At 35.0% G+C, this 26,158-nt stretch overlaps 1 protein-coding gene across 1 annotated transcript; it reads left to right on the plus strand.

Moving 5' to 3' along the window:
• Positions 1–1,818: 1,818 nt before the first annotated feature.
• Positions 1,819–25,385, plus strand: LOC143550263 (L-type lectin-domain containing receptor kinase IX.1-like). Its single transcript, XM_077040947.1, has 5 exons — positions 1,819–2,014; positions 8,728–9,230; positions 9,280–10,021; positions 10,081–10,561; positions 25,238–25,385. Exons 1-5 carry the CDS (start codon positions 1,819–1,821, stop codon positions 25,383–25,385), a joined length of 2,070 nt encoding a protein of 689 aa, XP_076897062.1.
• Positions 25,386–26,158: the final 773 nt, after the last annotated feature.

The raw sequence follows: 26,158 nt of genomic DNA on the forward strand, positions 1-26,158 counted from the left end.
GGCCTATACGACTCGTATAGGCCCTATACGAGCTGCGTGGTCTTATTCACACACCATGGGGATGGTGTTTGTATATAACCACCCTTTCAATAACGCAGTGAAAAAAAAATTTACACTTTAGCCCTTTTAATTTCATACTTGCAAATAATACCTTAAATTATAAATTTTCACTTTAGTCCTTGTACTTTCTTAATTTTTGTAAGTGGAAACTTTTAAATTTTATGATTCAAGCATCATGATTAAATGTATATCTTATGCATGTACATTTTGATTTCTGTTATCGATTAGTAACGTGTAAAGTGTGGCATTAATTCACGTACGACAATTCACATAATGAAACTAATACAAGTGCTCAAATATGAGATTCCAAACATAGTGGAAGTTTATAAGAAAATATGATTCAAAAGAACTCAATCCAAGTTTTAAAATAAAGCCATTCAAATCATAGATTCAAGTTTTTGATAAACAAAAGTAACGATCTAGAAGTTGTCATAGTCTCCCCTAGTTAAGGGGATTTCATCCCCAAACTAAACCAATGGAGTTGTCGTTGTCTTGGGAAGCAAGGTCTTCACGTGCTGCTAAGGCAAACACTCGACCTTTGGCAGCTTGGAGTTTTGGGCAATTGTTCTTGAAATGGTAAGGTGCTCCGCATTCGTAGCAAGTCCTACCATTAGTGATAGCAGGGATTACGCGTGGAGCAATATTAGTTCCATTGGGCACACGACACGATGTCCCAAATGTCCAAGTCTTCCACATTTTGTGCACTGACAACATAGGTTAGACGCAGGATTATGGTATTGACACTTTGCACGCAGTGGTTACGGCCCCACATGTGGTTTTCTTACGGGAGCTTGAGTAGTAGGAGCAACATGGGTAACTGGAACGGCAGGAGTGATCATATCAAAGTTCATTGTGGTCTTTTGTTTCTTATGACAAGGTTCCGATTTGTTCTCTTCTTCGGTCGCAACCCGTTTCTCACCCTTTCTTTCCTTCATATGGTTATCAGTTAGGGCAGCGGCTAGGCGAATGGTGTCTAAGTTAAGCGGGTTTACTTCCCAAAACGACATCTTGGATTTTCATAGGCAAGCCACCCATACATTTCTTGATATTTCGGGACAACAGGGTAACCTTGTGTGGCAGAGAGGACTCAAATCTTGGAAACGATTTGGTGTAAGAAGCGTGTTCGTCAGTGGCAGATCCAAGAATATTTTTTAGGTGGTGCACTATTTTCATATATTTCAATTTCATAGAATCGGGTATAAAAAAATCCGGGTCGGTTCGATGGTTTGGGTAAAGTTCATTACAAACTAACAAATCAAAAACTTATAAACTAACAAATTAAAACTAAAATTTAACAAATAACTTAACAATTATAAACATCAAGAACAATTAATTATCTAACAAATGAATCTAAACTTACCTTTACGGTAGGAAAATTCTAGGAAGAATAGCAAGAGTGAGTATGAGGAAGGGAGAGAGACGGCAACTTAAAAAAGAAAAAAAAAGCTTGCTGCACGGAATCAAACCTGTAACCTTCTATTTACAAAACCAGCAACTTACCAGCTTGTCCAGCACTTGTAGTGTGAATAGAGTGGTTCCTTCTTAATTTATAGGGTGGTTCCTATAATATTTTCTATATATCAATAAATTATTATTTCGAAACTCGGGTGGTTCCGGGGAACCACCCATTTACACTTGGAAACGATCTGGTGTAAGAAGCGTGTTTGCCACTTTCTTGAGTAAGACCCAAAATTCAGCTTTGAGCTTTTTCATCGCGTTCCGAGTGAAAACTCCTCTCTCATTAGGCCATTCCACCACATGGACGCAAAGGTTACTGGGGCAGTCGGTATTGAGGAAGGTACTCTCAACGCCTTCAAACCAATGAAGCAGGCTGGTGGCTCCCTCACTTCCCATAAATTTTATAGGGTTGCCGGTATTGAAGTTCTTGATGGTGTATCGGGGTGGGTTAACACAACCACCATTGTTGTTTGCTTGGTGGAGTTGGTTAACAATGGTTAGAGAATGGTGGCCATTTGTTGGGTAATCAAGGTTGTGAGTTCGGTGTTGTTGTCTTTGTTATTGTTGGTGGCATCACGACGAGTAGGTATTCTACCGAGTATAAACAAGAAGAGACAAAAGATTATATGACTTAGGATATAAATGAAATGAATAAATTATAAAAATCTTGGATATAAATGAAATGAAATGAATAAATTATAAAATTCTTGGATAAAATTAAGCGTGTATTTACGTAGTAACAAAACCAAATAAATGCATTGACCAACTTGTTGCTATTTCCTGTTAATGATGCGCCATCATCCGCAAGTCATTTAGTTAATGATGCGCCATAATCAGCAAGTCATTTTTCTATCTATTGATTACGAGTTGTCATAATTGCAAAATTTGGGGAGCTGATCGAATGATGACCAATTAGATGAATTGAATTAAAATCAGACAAGTAGGTGTTTTAGAAACAAAATTGATCGAACAAGTGATCAATTCAACGATTTGAATGATGGATTAATTGGACGAAATTGAATGGGTTACGAACAAATTTGGGGAATTAGGGTTTGAAATCAGGAACTTCCAAGGACGTGACCAGAAGCTTTGATACCACTTGTTACGATACAAAATGGTAGTAAAAGAATTTGGAGTGAGAGATAGAGAAGAACACAGAAGAAGGAGACAACTCTCAAAATCATTCCTACCTTCCTCATTCACGACTACTGTATACGTATACTAAGCTATTACGATTATAACCCCTAAACTAGTGAGCATTTGCACTTTAGTCCCTCTATTATTTACTATCTAATACTAACGTAATTAGAACCTATGGTTTATGGACTTTTATCATATGATCTTTGATCGTGTAATGGTATTTTGCTTCAACAAATTTGCTACTTTAAGAGACATATTTTTCAAATATTATAACTTGCCAAAATTATTTTGTTGGTCTCGACTTAACCTTCTCTCGTTAATTTATTTTCCATAAAGTAAATTATTATGGGCAGTTCCGCGCTTAATATGAATTTAACAAAAATAGTTTTGTTATTTTACTAAAAAATAGCTCATCTTTATTTATGATATCACTTCGAGTTCTTTAAAAATTGTGATTTTAATTGTCTCCTCCAACTTGAACCGGTGAGCACTACAACATGTTCACAATCCTCCTCGTACTTATCGTACCGTACGCAGGGGCGGACCTACATAGTAGCCGTCGGGGTCCCGGGACACCAATGTTTTTTAAAATTTATTTAGAAGCGATATAGAAAATTTTTGAAGGACCCCATATAAATTATCACTTGGACCCCATAACAATGTTACAGATCTGCTCAGCTGGGAAAGATCCTTGTTTTGGGTGTGGAATGTCCCAGGTTCAAGTCTCATCCACAATCCGTTTTTTCTATGTTTTTGCTATTTTCTTTTTTAGTCAAATAGTCAATATAATAATTAGGGTTTTTTAAGTTTATAACATCAACCAGAACAGATCTGAACGTTGTTGCTCAACCTCAACTCCTCAACACTGCTCAAGCCTCCGCAAGACCGCCACCAACCCACCACCTGCCGCCGCCGCCCTTCTCAGCCACCATCCATCCCTTTGGCGCTCCTCTGTCTTCATTGATTTCTGATTTTGCCACAACTTTAAGGTAATTTTAAACACTTACTCCATAAAATAAAGATATCCAATTGATTGATTTTATGCAATTATTTACTAAGATTAGTAACTGTATGTTGTATATTATTGTTAGATTACGACTTTGTTATGTCAAAAACTTAATTTTAAGGTTAGTTATGCAAGAATCATTGAAAAGAATGGGGAAAGGGTTTGAAGATGGGGTATTGTTATATATATATATACACACATATATATTATAGATTTAGAGAAGAGCCATGCTATGGAGTTAGGGTTTGAGGAGAGTAGCACGGTTTAGATCGTGCAAAAACGGTTCATTTAAGAGTGTTTCAATTTGGCTCGGGTCAAAACGATTCTTTTTTCAAAATTTTAATTTTGTTCAAGTCGAAACTGGCTTTGACCACTAGACTCTTGTTGAATAGAGTTGTAACATAATAAGTTAATTAAGCATAACTTAGATGGTCTAGCTATTTACGAGTATGAGGAATTTTGTGAGAAATGCGATAAATATCTAAAATGGGTTTAGTCATGTTAAATTAGTAGCAAAAGAAATATTTGGAGCCCGTATTTATTTACTTTCTATTTCGTAATGGCAAAGCTTTGATTTTGCAGATGGAAGCATGTAACTTGTTCATATCATGATTGTAATGTTTTCTCTTATCGTTTCGAATGACATCGTATTGTGTGTGTTTTATTATAATGATATTGTTTTCTATTATGTTTCTCCACTCGACTCGACCCGACCCGACCCGACCCAAACAACGACCGACCCAAAAATTTGAACGCCGAAAATAACGGGACCCCGTTGTCAAAAAATCCTGGGTCCGCCACTGACCGTACGTGGCGGATAGTCATAGTTAGGATTGCACCCACCGAAAGGATCCTCCTCTTCTCCAAAGCCTTTGTTCCCGATGCTGATCTCTGGTTCTGTTTCCTTCAGTACGTTCGAACCCTTATGGTAATGTCTTGGCTAACAAGTTCGAACCCTCATGGTAATATCTTGGCTAACAAGTTAGGTTAATCTATATAAACCAAGTTATAGAAAGACATATAGAACGTGTGAGATGCAACCGAGTTATGGTTCATCTAGAGACACACACGAGATGTAAACGAGTTAGGGTTCATTAAGAATCAAACCGAGTTAGAGTTTGATAGAATGGTAATCAATTTTTTGAGTTATATTTTCTTATTAATAAACGAGACTTATTCATTTGGTTCGTGTTTAATATCGATCGGGACTTGAATTGGTATCTGAATCAAGTTCAAGAAATCGATAATCGGTTGTCGGTGAGCGGTGGCTTAAGGAGGAGCTATCAGTCGGCGCATATTGGAATAAAGTCGGGTTTTCAAATCGGAGGTCAAGTCGGACCTGTGTCACTGTGGATGCGTCGGTGCAGCGGCGTGGGTACTGTTACAACGACAGAGACTAGGCTGTTCGGGCGGCACTAACTCAGAAATAGTAGGTTTTTGATCAGAGTGTTGCAAAGGTTAAGGTTTGTTCTGTTTTGAGAAGACGCTCAAAGTTGATGATTGGCTGTTCACCGTTGTGGCTAGATTTCAAGTTGGGTGAAAGGTTTTTCTCGAATTGCCATTAAATTAAACAACGTGCTGAATTATTTTGTTTCTTGCTTTGTGGTTTTATAAAGAACAAAAAAAGGTTCTCGCGAAATAATTAAGGAACGTACAGCAAGTATAAAAGGATTTCTTTATTGGAGATCTTGTGTTGATTGGTATGGGTCCTTAGGCTCGAAAGTCAAATTTTATTTGATATTTGGTGACATGAATTTCAAGAAATTAAAAACAAGTTGGTCTGAACTTTAAAGTTTTAGTTTTGGTGTGAAGTTTTTATGGCTGCTTCAAGATTCAAAAGAAAAGAAGACGAATTTGTTCTTTTTTGGTTAAGTAGGTTTGAGCATCATTGATTGATTTGCTTGTGTGGAGCAAGGGGTTGGACAAGCAGGTTTAATTCAAAGTTTATTTTATACGGGTTGAACGAGTTTGTTTTGGCCAAGAGTTTAATATTTGGATTGATTCGGGAACCTAAAAAGATCAAGAGCACTGATGTTCGCTCGATAAGATTACGAGAATCGCAACTAGAGAAGTGGATATGCGAGTTCATACGGCTGAGGGAATGGTCGGGAACAAGGTCAAGTAGTCGAGTTCAGGAGAGCCGAAAGAACACAGTTACGGATCAAGCAGTGTTCCAGGAGAATCGAGGCAAAACAAGACAAGTTTGGAGATAAAGATCTTTCGAGTCGGAAATTAAGGAATGATTGTTGGACGTAATTTCAGACTTCAAGTCACAAGTCGGTGAACTTTAGGCACCAATAATGACAAGTTGGTCATAGTTGTTTATGTTTCCTAATTGTATTGTAATTATAATCGGTTAGCAAATTAAGTTAGTCTATATAAACCCAAGTTATGATTAGACATTATAGAACGTGTGAAATGCAATCGAGTTAAGGTTCATATAGAGACACACATGAGATGTACCCGTGTTAGGGTTCATCAAGAGTCAAACTGAGTTATGGTTTGATAGAATTGTAATCAGTTTTTTTAGTTATATTTTCTTATTAATAAACGAGAGTTATTCGTTAAGTTCATGTTTAATATTGATCGGGACTTGACTCCTTGTCTAAGAGCATTCACATCCCTTCCTCTATCTTCAAATACAACATTACAGTAAAACACATCATATTTTCTCTTTCATTCTTAATTAAATAATATTTTTTATACCTTTATCATTATATTTTCTTTCTCATTATTCACAATCACTTTAAAATATATTAAAAAATTTATAGAATTCTACAGAAACATCTTATCTTATCTTATCTTATCATACTATATAATAAATGAAAATAAGTTGTGCCACTTGTCCCCTTATTAACAGCTAGTAGTACACGTGTCAAGCAACAAAGCGATTTGGCTTAGGTGGCAAGCAAAGAGGAGGTCTACGTTTGTTGTTTACCTTATCTTCCTTCATAATCTTTACAATGAATCTTTCTGGACAAGCTTATACAGCTGTCTCTGTCTTCCATTTAGGAATATGTTTTTGGCTTACTTGCTGCTCTAGGCAAGTCGGTTATGGTTAAATCTTTTTTATATTACTAGAATTTCTTTGGTTCAGATGTGTTCGCTTACCTTATTAGGTGTATGTGGTTGAGTTGCTAACAGTAGGTGTTGGTAATATTTATATCAACTTGCTTTCATTTACTTTGTTTTGGGTGTTCGCAATCTGTTTTGAGAGGTTGCATGGATATCAAGATTCAAGGACGCAACTGAATTGCTATTTTAGCTGCAATCGTCTACTATATTGATTTGCATCGGAAGAATTTGTGAAAAAAAATCATTAGAGAAAGAATTTGAAAATTTAGAAAGAATTAAAAGAAGCAAGCGGTCAGATGATAATGACAACACGTCAATGACAATAGGTCAATAGTCAATATCTCAACTTGATATAGAGGTCCTCATTTGGTTCTTTTACGGCTTATCATTTATTCAAATTTGAAAATTTAGTTAAAATTCAAACAATATTTGAAAAACTAATTGAATGAATTCAAACAAAAAAGTAAGCAAAGTTAAAAAAAAAAAAAAGATAGAAATCTTAATAAAAAGATAGAAATATGACATTTCTGTGTCATCCATCAGAATTTCATCTTCCAAACCTTATGCAGCTTTTTTAGTTTGAAAATTTAAGTCTTTACGAGTATACTCGAGAAATCTTGAAACAACTAAAGATAAGTAGGTAAATTAAGATACCGTGATCATTAAAACACAAGGGGATTGTTATTTATGGGTGGTCGAATCTTTTTAAATAAGATTAAACCTTTATATAAATGAACTAAAGCTTAGTTATTTAATAGATATTAATAACATACTTTTCTTAATACCGAACCTTTTTAATTGTTAAACGTATGGCTGAGCTCCAGCAGCTATCATGTGTGACCATATTTGTTGAATACATGTTCAGTCTTAAATTCATATTATAAGTTATTATGTAGAAGTGAGGGTACCCGTTCTTACATATTATAGGGGTTCGTACGATAAGTACGATAGAGGCAGATAAATCCTAATCGATGGTTCTTTAATTCGAATCCCTTTTTTTATTTTTCTAGATTAATTCTTATTTAAACAGAAACTTTGGTCCAAATTTGTTGGGCTATGGTGTTTAAAACGCACGTGGACATGAAAAGTTTGTTTTGGTAACTACAGAAGCAAGTTTGAATGGTTTATTTTGATGTTTAGATGTTTTGCATTGATACATGTTGCAGTTGTTGTTATGAGTGTTGGTTGTTTGCTTTTAAATGCTTTGTTGATATTCGATTTTGGTGTTTTAGTTTTTTATTAAATATGAGCTTTTATTTAATATAACTCTTATAACTGTTTTATTTGCTTTTGTTAATGTATTTTTTATGATCTTCACTTTCGACTCAAACAAACTACATTATACGTACTACAAAATACAAAGTAAAACAAACTATTGCCTTTACTACAAAGTACAAACTCTTGCATTTACTATGTATAAAAATATGAAAGTGCCATTTTAGAACCTTGAAAAATCTTCTCATGTGGTAATTTGGGTTGAGTAACTTAATATTTAATTTCTTTCTTCTCATAACATGTATCGTTAACTATACTACAATTTAAAAATTGATATATTAACGTTTATTTTATCCGGCCCGTGTATTACACGGGCACGTAGCCTAGTTTTAAATATACAGAAAAATAACTGCATTTTCTCTATTCTCCGCTCACAACCACCTAAACTAGCTACTCCCTGTATTATAAAAGTCTCGTCATTAAATTTGATGGAACGCTCTCCTAATTCATATATGGTCCGTTCATATATTCAATAGATTCATTGAATATTTCAAATGTTAGTTGTTCCTGCCTACCTTCTTAAACGTGTTGCCTTTCGCTTTAGAAAAGTTTACTAAAAATATGATCCACATAACGACGGTATGCTGAATGGTCAGTAGACAAAGTCAAGACAGTTAACTGATTTGCTTGTTATATAGCCTAGTTGAGGTGTTAAGGTTCCTGAAGCATGGCCATCTTAACAGTCTTCTTTCTGGTCTTAATTCCATATGCAGCTTCACTCAGTTTCAATTTCACAAACTTTAGCAACAGTGATCAACTAATCCGATTAAGCAGTGGAGCTTCTTTCTCAGGTGGCGAAATCCAGCTGACCTCCCCGAACAGTTTAGCGGGCCAGGCAATATACATGTCGCCCCTTTGTATTTGGGACAACACCAGTAGGGAGCTAGCCAGCTTCTCTACCAGCTTCTCCTTTGTGATTGATTCAAATGGAGGTGTAAATGACTCTGACTCTGACTCTGATGGGTTTACATTCTTCCTTGCTCAGAATAACTCTGTGATAAGTGGCGGTGCAGCCATGGGTCTTCCGTTTAATACCACATCCAATGTCAGCATAGCTCCATTTGTTGCAGTGAAGTTTGATACATACCGCAACAATGGTTTGGATAACACTTCCGTGGGTGATCACGTAGGTATCAACGTCAACAATCTTACCTCAGTTCGGTATAAGCAATGGTTAACTGACATACCTAATGAGAGAGCATCAAGCTTGGATCGAGTATGATTCACGTTCGAAAAATCTTATTGTTTCCTACACTGGCTTTCAGAACAATAAAGTGGTAAGGGAAGAAGGACTTAATTACACAATTGATCTAAGGGGCGTGTTATCAGATTTGGTTCTTTTTGGGTTTTCAGCTGCTAGTTCTTTTCAGAAATACATAATAAAATCTTGGATGTTTAATTCAATTGCTAATATACCTCAATATTCACCTAATGCATCCGGAATATCTGTGGGATTAGCAATTGGACTCACAATTGGAGTTGGACTTTCTTTGATACTTGCATTTGTTTTATGGAGGAGGAAGAAAAAAAACACTGAAGAGGAAGAAGAAGAAGCGGAAGGAGTTGCACTTTCTGAGGTGATGAAAAAAGAATTTGGGATGGATGCAGCAGGGCCTAGAAGATTCTCCTACCAAGATTTAGCTCGTTCAACAAACGGATTTGCGAAGGAAGGGAAGCTTGGAGAGGGAGGTTTCGGAGGGGTTTACAAAGGAATCTTGAAAGATCAGAATACACATGTTGCAGTCAAAAGGGTGTCAAAGACTTCCAGACAAGGGATCAAGGAATTTGCATCTGAAGTAAGGGTCATTAGCCGATTAAGGCATAGAAATCTGGTACAACTCATTGGGTGGTGCCACGACAAAGGAGAACTCCTGCTTGTCTACGAGTATATGGAAAATGGAAACTTAGATTTACATCTTTTCATGGAAAAGAGTTTGTTGCCATGGGGGACAAGGTACAACATTGCTATTGGTTTGGCTTCTGCTATATTCTATCTACATGAAGAATGTGAGCAATGTGTTTTGCATATAGATATCAAATCAAGTAATGTGATGTTGGCGAGAAAGGTTCTCAAACAACAACGAAATTGGCTGGAACCTATGGTTACATGGCTCCTGAATATCTAGCTACAGGCAAGGCAAGCAAACAATCAGATGTGTTTAGCTTCGGGGTTGTTGCATTGGAAATAGCATGTGGAAGAAAACCTATTGTGCAAAAGTCTCAAGAAAACCATATACACTTAATAGATTGGGTTTGGAATCTATACGGTGGGGAGACACTTTTAGAAGCAGTTGATCCGAGACTCGAGTTAAGTTTTGAGGAAGAACAAATCAAGCATTTAATGATTGTTGGGTTATGGTGTGTGTACCCTGACTCAGAATTTCGTCCAACAATGAGACAAGCAATTCAGGTATTAAAGTATGAAGCTCCCTTGCCTATACTACCCTCAAAGATGCCAGTGGCGTCTTACCCAACACCACCGAGTGTCTCTAATGCAACTTTCTCAGGGCCATCGGCGTTTACATATTCATCTATCTTACATGGACGGTAATACCTTTATTGATAGCCTACTATGATTATAAGTAAGACCTTTGAATTTTAAATTGTTGTTAAATTTCAATATCAAAATGTTATATATTATAAATGTTTTTGTAATTTCTTTCTCGAAATTTATGGTATTTACAATGATGAGTGGTGACTTAGTTTATTGGACCCTAAACATGCAAAATGAATAAAGATTATAATTCGCTTTCATGTTTATGTCGAATAATTCAATGAAAATATTTGTTATCACCAACTTTGAAAACAAATAATTACATGACTATAATTAATATTATTGTTAAATTAAAAGGATTGCGATCTTCTCGATGAGAACTTTGCAACAACTTAGGTGTGTCTAAAAAGAAGTTAAAATGAATAAGATATTGATATATAAATTTGTGTGTTTGAAATGCTTGTGTATGCTTAAAGGCACGAGAACTAAGCTAAGCTAAGTCCAGAAAGCATGCTCAGAAGGACCAGAGGCAGATCTACGGTTTGATTACGAGGTCGGCCGTACCTTGTGAGAAAAAAAGAATTAGTGTTATATATTTGAAAAATCCTAACCGACCCTTTTAAATTTTGACACCAACTCCTGAAAAATACTGAGAAAAGGAGAAAAGATAGAAATGAGAAAATAATAATTCCGGAAAATTTTCCAGTTATATTTGGAGTTGCAGCAGGAGCATAAAGAGATATTAGGAGAGAAAAGTTTAATATAAAATTGATATTTTATTACTGTACCTTATTTGTCTGTACTCTGTAGTGACTCAACACTTTTCTTTCCCCCCTATCTTTTCCATTTTTTTTTATTTCCAACAATAATGCATAAATGGTAAATGATTTAAATAAACTTGGTATTTATGTTAGTTTTAACATAGTTATTATCGCATACCTTTTTTAGTTTTTCTTGAATTAATTAGTTTTTTTCTCTTTATTTTGTTATCTTATTGTTTTATTTTTTTATTTTACACAAAAATAATATATATATATATATAAACAAAAACCAAAGAACCTATGTGTCGCGATGTGGTCGCTTACTCCTTTTATGAAAGTCACCATATTTCTTGATTTTTAAATTGAGGCCTCTCATTGATTTAACCCAAATTTATAGGTATGGGTCTTACCAAAACCAGATAGCTCTTAAACGGGTTATAATATCTCATTAGATTAAAAATTAATCTTACCAATTTTTTGATATGAAAATCCAACAAAATTGGAATATACTAAAATTGAATATCCAATTTAAAAAGAAAAAGATATTATTTATAATTAATAAATAATTTTATAGTAAAAAACATAAGCAGGTCATGGGTCACCAAATCTAGATAGCTTTTAAACATGTTATAACATATCATTTATTTATGAAACCCTTTCATCATCAAACCCTATGTATATTATTAACTTTCTTACAATAAAGAAAATTAAAATCCAAAAAATAAATATTAAAAAACGAAAAATGGAAAACCACCATTCTCTCAAGCCATCAGATTGCTTTATTTGTAAATGAATGTTTCTCACACATTTGACCCGAATTCACGGGTAAATGTCTCACCAAACCCAGATAGTTCTTAAACGAGTTATAACATCTCATTATATTAAAAAATAATCTCATCAAATATTTGATATGAAAATCCTATAAAATAGGAATATACTAAAAATTAATATTCTATTTTATTTTAAAAAAGATATTATTTATAATTAAGAAACAATTTTATAATAAAGAAAATAAACGGGTAATGGGTATCACCAAACCCAGATAGCTTTTAAACCGGATTATAACATATCATTTATTTGTAAAACCATTTCATCATCAAACCTCAAGTATATTAATTATTAATTTTCTTACAATAAATAAAATTAAAATCCAAATACACATATATAAATATTAAAAACGAATAATGTAAAACAACCCCCGTAATACGGGGGATAAAATCTAGTATATATATATATATATATATATAACCGTATATGGTTTTCTTGATTTGGTGATTAGATGGTCAAGATGGAAAGTGTGGTTTATAGACGGTGTGTTTTATTTAAATATTTGTTTTATAACACACTAGGGGCATAATCGTCTAGTGTGTTCTATTATATATGAAAACATAATCAATCTTTAATTATCATATTTTAATCCAAAATTAAAATACAACATCAAAAACACATCTAATCTTTATTAAAATGTGTTTTAAAACACAACACCAAATTTTAATCCATATTTACAACACAACACCAAGAACACTAAGAACAAAAACACACCTAACATAAACACACCAATAATTAAAAACATAATTAGTATGAATTCAGGTCGTTCACCGCCGTGTTCTGCCACCTCCGCCGTACACCGCTGTGTTCTGACACCACACGCGGCTCATCCCGCAACACAATCCACTTGTCAACAAATTCCTCAATAAACTCAATGGGCTCGTCCGAAAACACCTCCTAATCCAAATCAACCTCCTCCACACTGGCCTTGTTCACCCCCAACCCTCGAATCATTGACATAGCTAGAGCGTCTTTTTGGGGTCGTAATTCCCAATCAGAGAGACAAGAGACAAAAGGCGTGGTACTGCAGTTCCATCGCCACCCCCAACCCTCGAATCATTGACATAGCTAGAGCGTCTTTTTTGCGGGTTTTCACAACGCAAATGTGTTTTCATTTTAACTTTACCCTATATATATATATACATATATATATAGGGAGAGGATCAAGAGAAAACTCACCTTTAGGGAGAAACTTAAAAACTCCTAAAGAATTATTTTTAATTAAATATAAAAAAATATTTTCAAATTTCCGTTTTTGCCATTCTTATATTTTGGTCCCCTTCACTCGAAAAAAATAAAAAATAAATAAAAAATTAAAAAAAATTAAAAAAAACCCGCTGTAACGCACATACGTATTCCTGTGCGAAACCGTTGTATTACACATGTGTATTACTATGTATTTTTAAGTTTAATAGTGTTTAGTTGTATATATTCAATATTTGTGTATTGTATATGTGTAGTAGTGTTGTATTATATGGAAAAAAAATAATAAAATAAAAGTCCATGTAGTGCACATGTGCGTTAATGTTGTATTACACATACGTACCAATGTGTAATCGATGTGCGTATTAGTCTTATATTGCATATATACAATAGTGTGTATCAAATATGTGCAATAGTGTTGTATACTATGCAATACAAACACTTTTGCATACATGCAATGCACATCATTACATATGTGCACTACACCGACGAGGTTACCGACAAGGTTTTTTTTTGGGAACATATAACAAAATATAAGAATAATGGAAAAAACCGAAACTTCAAAAAAAATTTAAAAAAAAAAGTTAAAAATAGTTTTTAGGAGTTTTCAAGTTTTCTCTTTAAGAGGAGTTTTTACTGGATCCCACCCCTGTATATATATATATGTATATAATTTTTTGGTTTTTGCCGTTTTGTTTATGTAAAAAAACATATAAAGTTTATTCATATTTTTATCGCATATGTAAAATGGTGCGTTTTTGCGCACCAACTCGGGGTCTTGTTGCCTTAATGCGTCTCGCGATTGACGTAATTTTGTTTTTTTAATTTATAATTTATTTTTGTTTTTTATTTATAATTTAATTTTGTTTGATCTTTTTTATGTGGCCTGACCCGACCCGACCCGAAGATAACGGAAAAATTTAATACTTAGCGCTTGATAACCAACCTCTGTGAGAAATTTTCCTGGATCCGTCACTGACTCAGGGTCTTGGCTAAGAAGATGTAACTTGTGAGTGGTGTATAATATCGTTTCTCCCACAATTAGCACACTCAGTATTCTGATTTGTTGACCCACTTGATCTTTTGGTCATTTGAGATAGATCAAGTCTGTCACTCTGTCTTATCGGGTTCAGGTTCTTCTGGATTAGGACTAAAGCCAAAGACCAAGCAGAGAGAGAAAATGTTTGTGAGTGAGTGCATAAATGTTAATGAAGAGAGAAAGAAGAAAGGGATGATGGATGTGATAATGTATCAAAATCCTTCCAAGGTTTTTCATTTACTATTGGGTTTAGTCTAAATACTATCACGATGCAATGTCTTATGTAACTGTGTTCATGCATTATTGATTTCCATTCGTTTGTTTGTATACGATTCGGTCAAAGGGCCAATAAATTGGTATTAGAGCAAGGAACTAAGAACCCAAAGTGCTTTCTTCATCTCTATATTTCTTGTGAATTTACTAACCCAAATTGCACAGGAAGATTTGAAAGACTAAATCAGTCACATGAAGATTGAATTGCAAACGATAAAACAAGGAACTGCAAGTGAAGAGCAAAGATAAATTCACAGAATCTAGAACTTTAATAATTACCACTAATAGAAAGAAGTGTACCAAAATGAATTCATATTAGTGTACACCGGCACATATGAATTCATATGGCATATGTGTTAAGATCAAAATCACACAAAATTAAAATACTTTTATGTCCTACATCTCTATTTATATATTATTAAATCTCTTAAATTGTTTTTTTGCCCCCATGAGGTTTACGCCTCATAACCCTTTCAATGCAAAACGAAACTTTTGGTTGTTGTTTTGACCCTTTAGACTAAGGGGCTGTTTGACAAGTGCTGGGGCTGTTTGACAAGTGCTGAATCAGTAAGAGGTCTGAATGATTAAGAGAGTCTGAACCTGAACAAGTTAAAGTCCGTTTAGTTGGACGTCTGAAATAACTATACAAAATGACTATTTTACCCTTTGAACTATTTTATGCTGAATGAAATGCATTTGTTTGTTTATAACTCTGAATGATAAATAATTATAAAAAGAAAAAACAAAACATCATAGATAATTCAAATTACACAATATTACTTCAAAATCTATGGAAACATACTAAAATCCAAATAGAAATTAATACTTTGTATACAATTTTAATTTTATTAATTTGAAATTAGTCAAGTAGCTATCTCCTCACGCAAAGTAGTCATATACTCAATTCCTTGTGAATCCCATTCTATGTCGTGAATGAACTTGCCATCACTTTCTCCGCCTTGTATTTCAGACTAGACGGTGTTCTCATCGTAGTCCATAAATAATTGATCATGAATATTGCATTTAATTATAAAGTTATGGACAACAAAACATTCATTCACCATGTCTCTTTGTATTGGAAAAGAAAAGAGAGCCATTCTCTTTAGGATTGAGAATCTGGCCTTCGAAACACCATATGTGCGCTAAATAACATTTCTGAGTTGTGCGTGAGCATAATTGAATCTTTCTTCCTTAGTTAACGAATGTTGTCGTCGAAAATCGACTAACCAATATCTCATATTACGGTAAGGAGCCATAAATCCATGAGTGTTGGTGTATATAGCGTCGCAAAGGTAGTATTTGTCTATAAATGTGTGTCAAAACTTTTACAAATATATATATATATATATATATATATATATATATATATAATATACTTAATTATAAAAGTTAAAAATGATTAATAACCTAGTGAGGGGGAAAGGAAAACCGGAATTCAGGTTAATGCAACTTCTTTTAAAACCCATGAATCATGTGCAATGCCCTCCCATCTGGCCCATACAATCATGAATATCATATCAAAATCAAAAATTGCTAGGATATTTTGAAAGCATTCACCTTTTCCTCTTCTCCTATAACGAGTTTGTTGATCAACATGCACAACCGCATGTATAAGAGTTCCATTTATCGCACCCATTGCCCCAGGAAATATTTGTTTTAGCTTTTTATGTTGGTCTAAGGTAACTTTTACTGCATTAGAAGATGTTGGAATTATAACTTCTCTTACGGAATTCATCATTGCTGTTAGGACCTCATGAATGCATTTATGAATCGTTTGCATTGAGTGTTGAAACCTTCGGTTAACCACTCGAAAACGTTCACTATGTCCTATAACAATAAAAACATAGCCACCTTTTCTGCCAAACTTATTGACCTACTACTTTGCAATCAATTTCTATGCTTAAAATGATTTCACAATAGTACAAATGCATCACGTGAAAGATGCATCATCTCATAACATTGGGTAGAAGATCCATGCAACAATTTTTGCATATATGCATGACCGCTTAATGCCGAATTTAGGACTCTTATCCTTTCAATTCATTTTTATGCTAACCCTAGCCAATGCCAACAAAGGAACATGAACACTATAATCTCATCGTCCGAGTCCATAGGCTACCTGTTACAATAATTACTAACATTTGAAAAAAATTCATATAATAACATCCAGATAATCCATAACATCACATCTACATAACATTACATGATCATCCTACATAACCGAACATTACAAAATCCTACATAACATAACCTAAAAAAATCCAAAACATCCAAAAATAAAATCCTAACATAAGATCCAAAAAAGCATCCACATAATTTTTATCCATGGCACATAAAATTAAAACAATCCATACTTCGCTCCACATTCTTAACTTGTGACATTCGTGACAAAATTGAGCATGCGTTAGTATTCGTTTATCGAATAATCAATTAACCGCTTATTGCGCAACGAATAAACGAGTAACCAAACGGGTCTGGTTATGACCTAGATATTCCAATGGGCCATCTATATGTGATATACGCTTAATATAAGCCAGTATATTGACATTATGGCCTTAGTACTATAGCGAAACAGTTAAACGAAAACATGCTCGTTTGACTACCCGCTATGACTTTAAACGCGAGAGATAGTTCCGAAACAAATGTTGTATCATCCGTTAAGCCGAAAAAGAATTACAAAACATTTATTGGGGATTTTTTAAGCGATCCGTAAAAATATTTTTGATTTTTACAAACGAATAGAATGTTTTTCTAAATTTACACAAAAATGGCTGAAAAAGACTCGTTTTCGCGCTGTTTATCGTACCCGATATATTTTTCTCGCCAAAAACCGAACCCGAAATAAACTTGGACTCGCGATTTCACGTTCGGGCATACAAAACGAGACTAATGGGCCCAAAGGGGGGCCCAACAAGCCTAGCCCGCCAAAGTGGACTTTTCCACCCTTAAGTTTTCTTTTTATATTATGATAATTCAAGATATTTTACTATCACTTTTCTTGAAATTTCTGGAGATTCATTGCTGCTCTTTCACACACACATAAAAACCTAAGGTAAATCTTCATGGTTTGATCATTTTATGCATGTTTAATTATGGTTTTTCCATAAATATTGATCCTTGATTATCAAAAATCATTCCTAACCATACAAAAACCCTAAAAATTGTATCCTACACATGGATAGGAACCTGGTTGATAGTTTTTTGGCTATAAACACGGATTAAAGGGTTTAAACGATGTTTTTACGGTTCAAAAGTTCGATTTAGAACCCTAACCGAAACCCTAACTTTCATGGTTGGTCTCTTGATAATACATGCTTGGTTTGTGATATAGGACATGTACTTAGCTTATATAGAAGCACAAGTTTCCAGAAATTGGCTTAAGAGAGCGAAAACAGGCGAAAACCGCATAAGGTAATGCCGAAATGCTCGATTACGGGCTGTTTAGATTAAGGTAGTTATGCGCATATTTTTAGGTCATGAAATTTTTCAAGGATATCAGGGACCATATCATTGAGTCCCTGTTCAAATTTGGTAATTTTTCAACCATCTGAGAATATTTGACGAATTTATTACCGAATATGGACGTTTATATGGGGAAAATACTTAAAATACTCGAAAAATTATGAAATTTTATGGAGAGCTCATATTGATATATTATGATCACATATAAAATTTGTGGTCATTTGGAAAACCCTATGTATGTTTTGAGCATTCGCATTTATTCGGATTTTCATAGTCGTTTTTTGCTCGAAAAGTGTATTTGGAAAGATTGTTAGCTTCTGGAACTGCTACAAGTCATTTTGGGAAGTGTATTGATCACTCAAGAATTTTGATGGATTTTTCGGAAATCGTTTGGTGTAACGGACAATTTTCGGGCTAAATATAGCATATAAAATGAATTTTTATGAATTAATAAATCTGTAAATAATTCCAGAAATATTTTTATAAAAATATACATATTTTAATTAATAAGTGTTTAAATTTTCATAATTTAATGATAAACGGATCAATAGTTGTGCTAATTTGAATGTTAAGCAAATTCGATTTTGATAAAAACCAACGGGTTAGTAATTAACAAACATGTTAGAATATCATAATATCAAGAGTGATCAAAAAGCATATTTTCAGATTAATTATGTAAAAACAAACTTTTTATGAGAAATCCGGACAATTTGGATAGATTGTGCGCGTTTTTCCCCAAATCAAACTGAATAAACGGAAACGAGCCCCGTAGCGAATTCAGACCCCTAATTTGTGATCTTTCTTTATAACTTAATCATTTTATCAACCAACACGTTTACCCAAGTTTACATCCGTATACATGTTTTCCAAACGCATAAACGAGCAACTTGGCCCAGCTGGTGAAACGGGAAAATTGAGCCAAGTTCGATTTTAAACATTAGATATTAAAAAACATCACAATTTAAGCCTATTGACACTTTTTGGGTGTTACAGTCACACCCAGACTAACTATACAGCCCAGCTTAGTATAAAGATTATAATAATATTAATATTTTAATATTATTATAATATTGGGTATATGGACTAAGTGATAGCAAGGGAAACGAACCCCGAGCTGACCTCGCACTGAGTGCCTACAAAACTGTGAGTTTCATGACCCCACTTTTAAACTGTTTTGTCGAACTTTTAGAGTGAAAAGCATGTTTATATACGTTATCTATCTGAAAACGGTTCAGGATATAAATTATCTGAACATTTATATATGAAAAGTCCCTACAAACATAATGATTGACTACGTGCTGATGAAAGGTGATTGGTATTGTTGATTGATATATTAAATGGAGATAGTACGAATGACAAAACATAATGAAATTACACGTGACAACATGTTTATACAAACATGTTATGTAATGTTAAACATAACTAATTTGGGAAACAACGTGGTCTGTAATGGCCATTGGGATAACGTGGTTTGTGATGATCATGGGGCTATTGTGGGCAGAATGGGGGCCACAATAGTAACAAACTAAAGTTGAGTATAGCTCATGAGCTAAGTTCTGCTGAAACTTACTAAACTAAAGTTGAGTATTGCCTATGAGCCAAGCTCTGCTGCAACTTACTAAACTAAAGTTGAGTATGGCCTATGAGCCAAGTTCTGCTGCAACTTACTAAACTAAAGTTGACTATGGCCTATGAGCCAAGTTCTACTGCAACTAAACAAACTAACTTGACTATGACATGACTGCCAAGAAAATATTGTGATTATGCATATTGTGGGCGGAAGGGGGGCACAGTGATTGGTGATATGTGATAAATACTATATATATATATATATATACACATATATATGTGTGTGTGTGTGTGTGTGTTTGTGTGTGTGTGTGTGTATCTGCGTATACATACTATGTAGATAGGCGTAGAAAATACTATGTGTAGAAAATACTAATTATTTATGTATACATTGTGTAATGTTTGAGTTTACGTGGAACCATTGTGGGCAGAATGTGACATCTGCCCCGATCCGACCCGACCCAGGTACCCGTTTCTCTGACCCGATCTCTTTCTTTTATGATTTAATATTTATTTATACTTATATTTTACTTTTAATAATAATAATATACTTTTCCTTCCCGCCTCTTTCTCTCTCTTTCTTTCCGCCGTCCCGTCCCTCTTCTCTCTTTCCGCCTTCTTTTCCCTCTTGTCGCCGTCCCGCCCTTACGCCTTGTTTCCCTCTTTTTCTTCTAACTCTTTGCTGTCCTTTGTTCCTTCCCGCCTAAGGTTGTCTGCGCAGCTCCACGCGCCAGACTCCCTTACAAGGAATCCTGCGTGAAGACCACCTGTACAGCGATTCGCGAGACGAACTCTTCTCGCAGCGCGCTAAGAATTGTAATTCTTCTCGCAACGCGCTAAGAACGGTAGTTCTTCCCGCGACGCGCTAAGGATTTGTAGTTCTTCTCGCAGCACGCTAAGAATCGTAGTTCATCCCTCGACGCGCGAAGAATTATAGTTCTTCCCGCGGCGCGCTAGGAATTTTAGTTCCTCCCGCGGCGCGCTAAGAAATGTGATTCTTCCCGCGACGCGTTAAGGTTGGTTCTGTCTGCCTTCGCGCTCGCGCACTTTTGCCTTCGCGCTCGAGCCTTCTCGCGCTAAACCCTTTGAGTTTTCTTCTGTTTAATCTAGCCGTTGCTTTTGAGTTGTCTTATCTTTTGAGCTGTTGACCTAATCTGCTTTATGTCTGAAAAGTTACTTTCGGCGCAGCATGCGCACCAACCCCATTGGTTGGCAGAAAAAGTGACTGACATTATCTTTGGAGATCTGCTTTTTCCATGCTTGACCTGTACCTTTATCTGATCCGCCCATGCCTTTTTTTTACTGTTCCCTGTCAGCTTTATCTTGCCCCCTGCAGCTGCCATATCTTTTGATATCTTTTGCTTGATCCTGTTAAAGATCCTTTCCCCTTTTCTAAGGATTATGTCTCCTAGGGTTTTCCTATAAATAATAATCTTATTTTTTTCTTAACACTACACACACAAACACTTAATTTAACCTCCTCCTTCCTCTCTGCCTCCGTCTTCCTTTCTATTCTGCCCTGCTTTCCGGTAATATATATATTATATATAATAATTTACTTATTAATTATGCTAACTTATAATCAAGACTTAAAACAAATCATTAAAACAATAATCTTATTTATAGGTTAACTTGTGCTTGTTTAAAGTTGGTTCTTGCTTTATCTTACACCGCATCGTTTATCAAGTGAGTAATCTCGTACCTAATCCCTTTTTGCTTTTAATGTTTTGGGATGTTCATGTGTTCATACAAACTTAGAGTCTTAAACTGTTTATGAACTTTAGTCGCGCAGTATCCCATGTGTTGAGGACGTAGACTTGGCTGTTTATTTGTATGTGTGGATCATTAACCGTCTTGTCGGTCTATTCCGCAGTTTTCATGGTACCATTAGATGAACACGGGAGAACTATCGTTTATGATTTTCTCTTTTGTTTACACATGCACAGTTTGTCTTGTTTGTGAGCTCAATTGTGAGCACTGGCAGTCTTATGAATCTTAGAGTTGGTCCCGATCAGATTACACCCTTGTTGAAAACCAGACATACACATGTTGCGCGCAGATTTATTGTTATCTATGTATTGTATTAAACTTGATTTCTCACCAACACGCAAGTGTTTGACGTTTATTTTAACACATGTTCAGGTTTGCAGTAGCTGTTTTGGAGCTTGTGGACACCTAGGAAGTTTTCTTTATTTTGGACCTAGATTAAAATGTATCAAGACAAGTTATTGCTGTTCGAATATTATGATTTATAATATATTGATTTATGTTGGTTTATTTATATCTTGTGTTTACTCTGCGCGTGCGCGAATGAATGTATTTATTAAATATTGACACCCAATAGTGTCACGAGTAATGAAACAATATGTGGCGCCCAGATGTATAATCCGCCTTTGGTCGGGGTGTTACACAGAAGGGGGGCCATAATGGTTGATTTTACGTAGAACCGTTGTGAGCGGAAGGGGGGCCAGAGTGGTTGATTTTACGTGAAAAATGAAGGCACGTAGTACGAACGAATAGTCACTATTTTATCGTAATTTCAAACTTTATCATAAACTTATACACATACATATGTGTATACAAAGACATAGATGTATATATATAAACGTAAATGCATTTTCTTACATACGCGCGTATATACAAACTATAACTGTGTGGTACGCAGAACTGATTTCGTTAAAACTTATGAAACTCACCAACTATTCATAGTTGACCTGTTTTATCATTCTTTCAGGTATTTAGAAAAGTGGAGTAAAGTGCTTATGTGCTATCTGTGTGAGTTGTGATCGATGCTATGTAAACTGGTACAAGAATTTGAGTTAGAAGTAAAGTAGTTGAAGAGCTAGTTTTGATTGTATCACTTAGTTTGTAAAAGATGTTAGAACGATGTAATATATTGTAAATTAGTTAGTAATGTTTCTTTATGAACAATGTATTTGATACCAGTTGTATCTGTTACATTTCCGTTTTACGCTTTCGCAAATCGCTTAATGAGATGTGACATAACCCATAGCTCACAAACGTGCGGTTGAAGTCGTAACCACACTTTCCTCAAATAAGCACTTTCAGCAAAAAGCAAAAGTGGCGTTTGATATTCGGCATCAAGTTCTCCCCATCCTAATGTCTTCAACTTCTCCATGCGTGTATCCATGTCATTCGAAAGATTGTGTTTTCAATCAACAGATTTGCCATCTTGGTAATATGGTCCCCAACTTCTATTAACTTTGAATTAAACACTTCCTTAACTTTGCGCTCCCCCCTATACCGACCGGATGACTCCTCACTAACACCTTGAGTTGGAAGGTTCATTTGAGTGCATTCAAATTCCTCAAGATCATTTAAATTGTGGCCAGAAACTTCCTCAGGAGGATGAGGAAGTGTAGAAGATGGCCCGCAACTATTAAATCCATTTGAAGTAGAGCCATCAAACAATTGAACACAAAGCTTGGGAGAAGAGAAGTGGCGCACTTCTCAAAGATTCTACTTCTTTGTTGGACTGTATGAAAAAAATATATTATAAAATACTATAAGCTTATTGAATAAAAATAATAATAATAACTTTTTTTGACAAAAAAGAAATACCTTAATCTCAATTGGCCATTCTTCTTCCGACAAGTTAAAAGTGTTTGTTACGGGATTATAAACGTTGCCAGTTTTTTAGCTTTGACCAAGCTGTAAATTTTGACTTTGAATAATCACAGTTGTTCTTCATTTGTTTTTTATCCACAATGAATTTGTTTTCTGTTTTCAATTTCTCCGCTGCATTCACACAAAATGTCACACCCTAACCTACGGCGGAAATGCCGGGGTGCAAACCGTTGGTTCACAGCTCACAAGATACTATCATATAATATAAAATATGAAAATATCTATTAATTCATTTATTTCAAACTTTCAATTTAAATACACAAGTTTCCAAACATGACAATAATAATCCAAAACAAATAAATAATCTCAAAACTGTCATAAAACAATGACACAAATACGTCATCATATCATTATACAGTTCGTTTTATAATTAGCTTAACCAACGATCCAGAATGAATACGCATCCGCTTTTTCCATTATTTTACCACTTTGCACAAATTTGAGAGCCAAGTACCTATAAAAACAAAACATATTCCCTAACAAATTATACATTAAATATATGTCACATCTACCTGCAACAATTATAGATCGTGTAATTACCTAAAAGTTCCAATCATTCTAGTTTCCACGCCCATTTTATCATCCGGCTGCCACCAAGCCAGTCCAAAAGCTCCAACCTGTGTTCAAATTTCAAAACAAGATGTTGATCATGGTTGACTTTGAAAGTAATTAAAAAAAGAGTAAAGTGCCAAAATCATCCCTGACGTTTGATAAATTATGTGATTTTCGTCCAAAAAGTTTATTTTGTGCAACTGGGCCATCGAGGTTTTCTATATCTTGCTAATTACGTCCAAATCATTAACTTCTTTTAATTTTAATGTTAACTCAGGGGTATATCTGTCATTTTAGTTTATTTATATCTGTCATTTTAGTACATGGTATGTGACCTAAATAAGTTTTATTTTATTGACTTGGGATGAGAGGATTAGGCATGATTTGATAGACCTAAACCTCTCCGAGGACATGGTTGAGGATAGTAATTCGTGGAGAAGTAGAATTAAAGTTAAGGATTTTTAGAAAGAATTGAATACCTTAGGGCTTAGACTTAACTTATTTAGGTCACATACCATAATGGTATTTCCCTTACATATATTATTATTATTATAATTATTATTAGCTTTAATAAAGCTGTTAAACTGTGATCATATTATTAATATTATTATAATTAGTAGTAGTTTTTATATAACTGTTAAACTTTGATTTCCTTTATTTTGCTTCATACACATGTACTTAGAGCCGAGGGTCTCTCTGGAAGCCACCTCTTTATTCCTTTGGATAGAGGTACGGTGTGCCTACATCCCACCCTCCCTAGACCCTACTTATAGCTTTGCTGTCGGTGGGATTTTACTGGGCATGATTGATTGATTGATTGATTTAAATCTCTCATACCAAAATCTTTTATCCCCAAGCCACATTCACAAATCACAATCTATAAACCCTAATGCCCCTTTTCTTGCATTCATGAGAGCATTTTCACACATAATCGGACCTGTTTAAGGAGCAATATTCACATATAAGGCGTAGGTGACGGCTAGGCGGCAATGGTGGAGATAAGAGGTTTTCGCCAATAGTAGAGACGGAGGTAGCGGTGGTGGCAGGCTAAAGATGGCTCAAGAGAGAGTAGATCGGATTGGTGGAAACCTGCAACAAACTTAACCAACATGCTATTATTCGTTTTTCCGGCAAGTTTCTAGGGAAAATTGGTTCGGAGGGGGTTCAGATCTACATCGATTTTTACGACGATGGTGATGTTTAATCGTTTTTCCAGTGCCACTACATGAGACCGCAGCAGTAGCAGTGGCCGGAGAAGAAAAGGGAATGTGTCAGTGGTTGTTGCCGCTAGTTTCGTTAACCCTTACTACTCTGATCTTTTTCTTCATTTTTCCGGTGGACCTTCAAACGGTGGTGCTCTCGCTTTAGACCGTGGGGTGGTCTTGTATTTGCAGGTTTGATGATTTAGAGGTGGTGGTTCGATTTAATAGCGGAGGTCGATGGGTTATTGATGGTGGTGGCGGTTGGATTAATGGTGCGGTGGTGGTTGTATTGTACCAGAGAGCAAGAGATGAGAGAGTTTGGGAAGACGAAGAAGATTAACAAATGGAGCTAAAAATTTAATTGAAATTTGAAAGACATTAAAATGACGGTTTGTCACACCCCGGTCTAGGGCCTGGGCGTGACTATCAGAGTTGGTACCTGTTTTGTAAATATATCAGAGTAGCGGGTTCATTTTAACGAAAGTCTTAAATATATTAAAATATTAATTCACATTGTCAAAATTTCTCGGAAATTTAAATACCCGAGTTTTCAGTTACAAAACAGTGTTTATTATTATTACAAGAATTAATAAGAAAATTGAGCCATCCCGAGATCTTCTATCCTCATGACTCTAAATCCTTGTCTATCCTTACCAGCACTTAATTACCTGTATGGGTGGAAAAAACACGTCAGCTATATGCTGATGAAAGGGTTGACTCAATAAACAGTTTATAACAGTCGTTAAATACAAACATAGTTTTCTGTTTCATAAACTCAGCAGAAACGCCTGTCATTCCCGGGATTTGTACCACTGCCCTACACACACAGTTCAAAAGTTCCCCGGGTACATAACCCCTGTTCGGAGACAATCCTTCCCCTAGGCTATGTGACCCTGTTGGAGAACTGGTTATGACTGACTTGGTTTTGTATGCCAATTATCAGTTATGTATGGATCCAGACACATGTGTATTCGGTCTGAGTTGCTTTTTATTATCTATTTTGCATTGTAACGATTTTAGAGATAAATAATCTCATGCAAACATTTATCAGACTCTTTGCAATAAACAACCTGTCTATTACAAGAGTAAAAATCAGTTCAGATAGTAAAAGGT

Source organism: Bidens hawaiensis, unplaced genomic scaffold, assembly GCF_021521415.1.
Source record: "Bidens hawaiensis isolate Kalapana, Puna unplaced genomic scaffold, B.hawaiensis_p1.1 tig00015978_1, whole genome shotgun sequence".
NCBI classification, from domain to species: domain Eukaryota; kingdom Viridiplantae; phylum Streptophyta; class Magnoliopsida; order Asterales; family Asteraceae; genus Bidens; species Bidens hawaiensis.

Bases quoted from the DNA above. Each gene is read 5' to 3' on its own strand.
- LOC143550263 (XM_077040947.1), top strand. From the start codon at position 1,819: ATGGACGCAAAGGTTACTGGGGCAGTCGGTATTGAGGAAGGTACTCTC. The intron at 2,015-8,727 runs GTTAGAGAATGG...TTCCATATGCAG, and splicing joins GGTGGAGTTGGTTAACAATG to CTTCACTCAGTTTCAATTTC. The intron at 9,231-9,279 runs GTATGATTCACG...ACTGGCTTTCAG, and splicing joins GAGCATCAAGCTTGGATCGA to AACAATAAAGTGGTAAGGGA.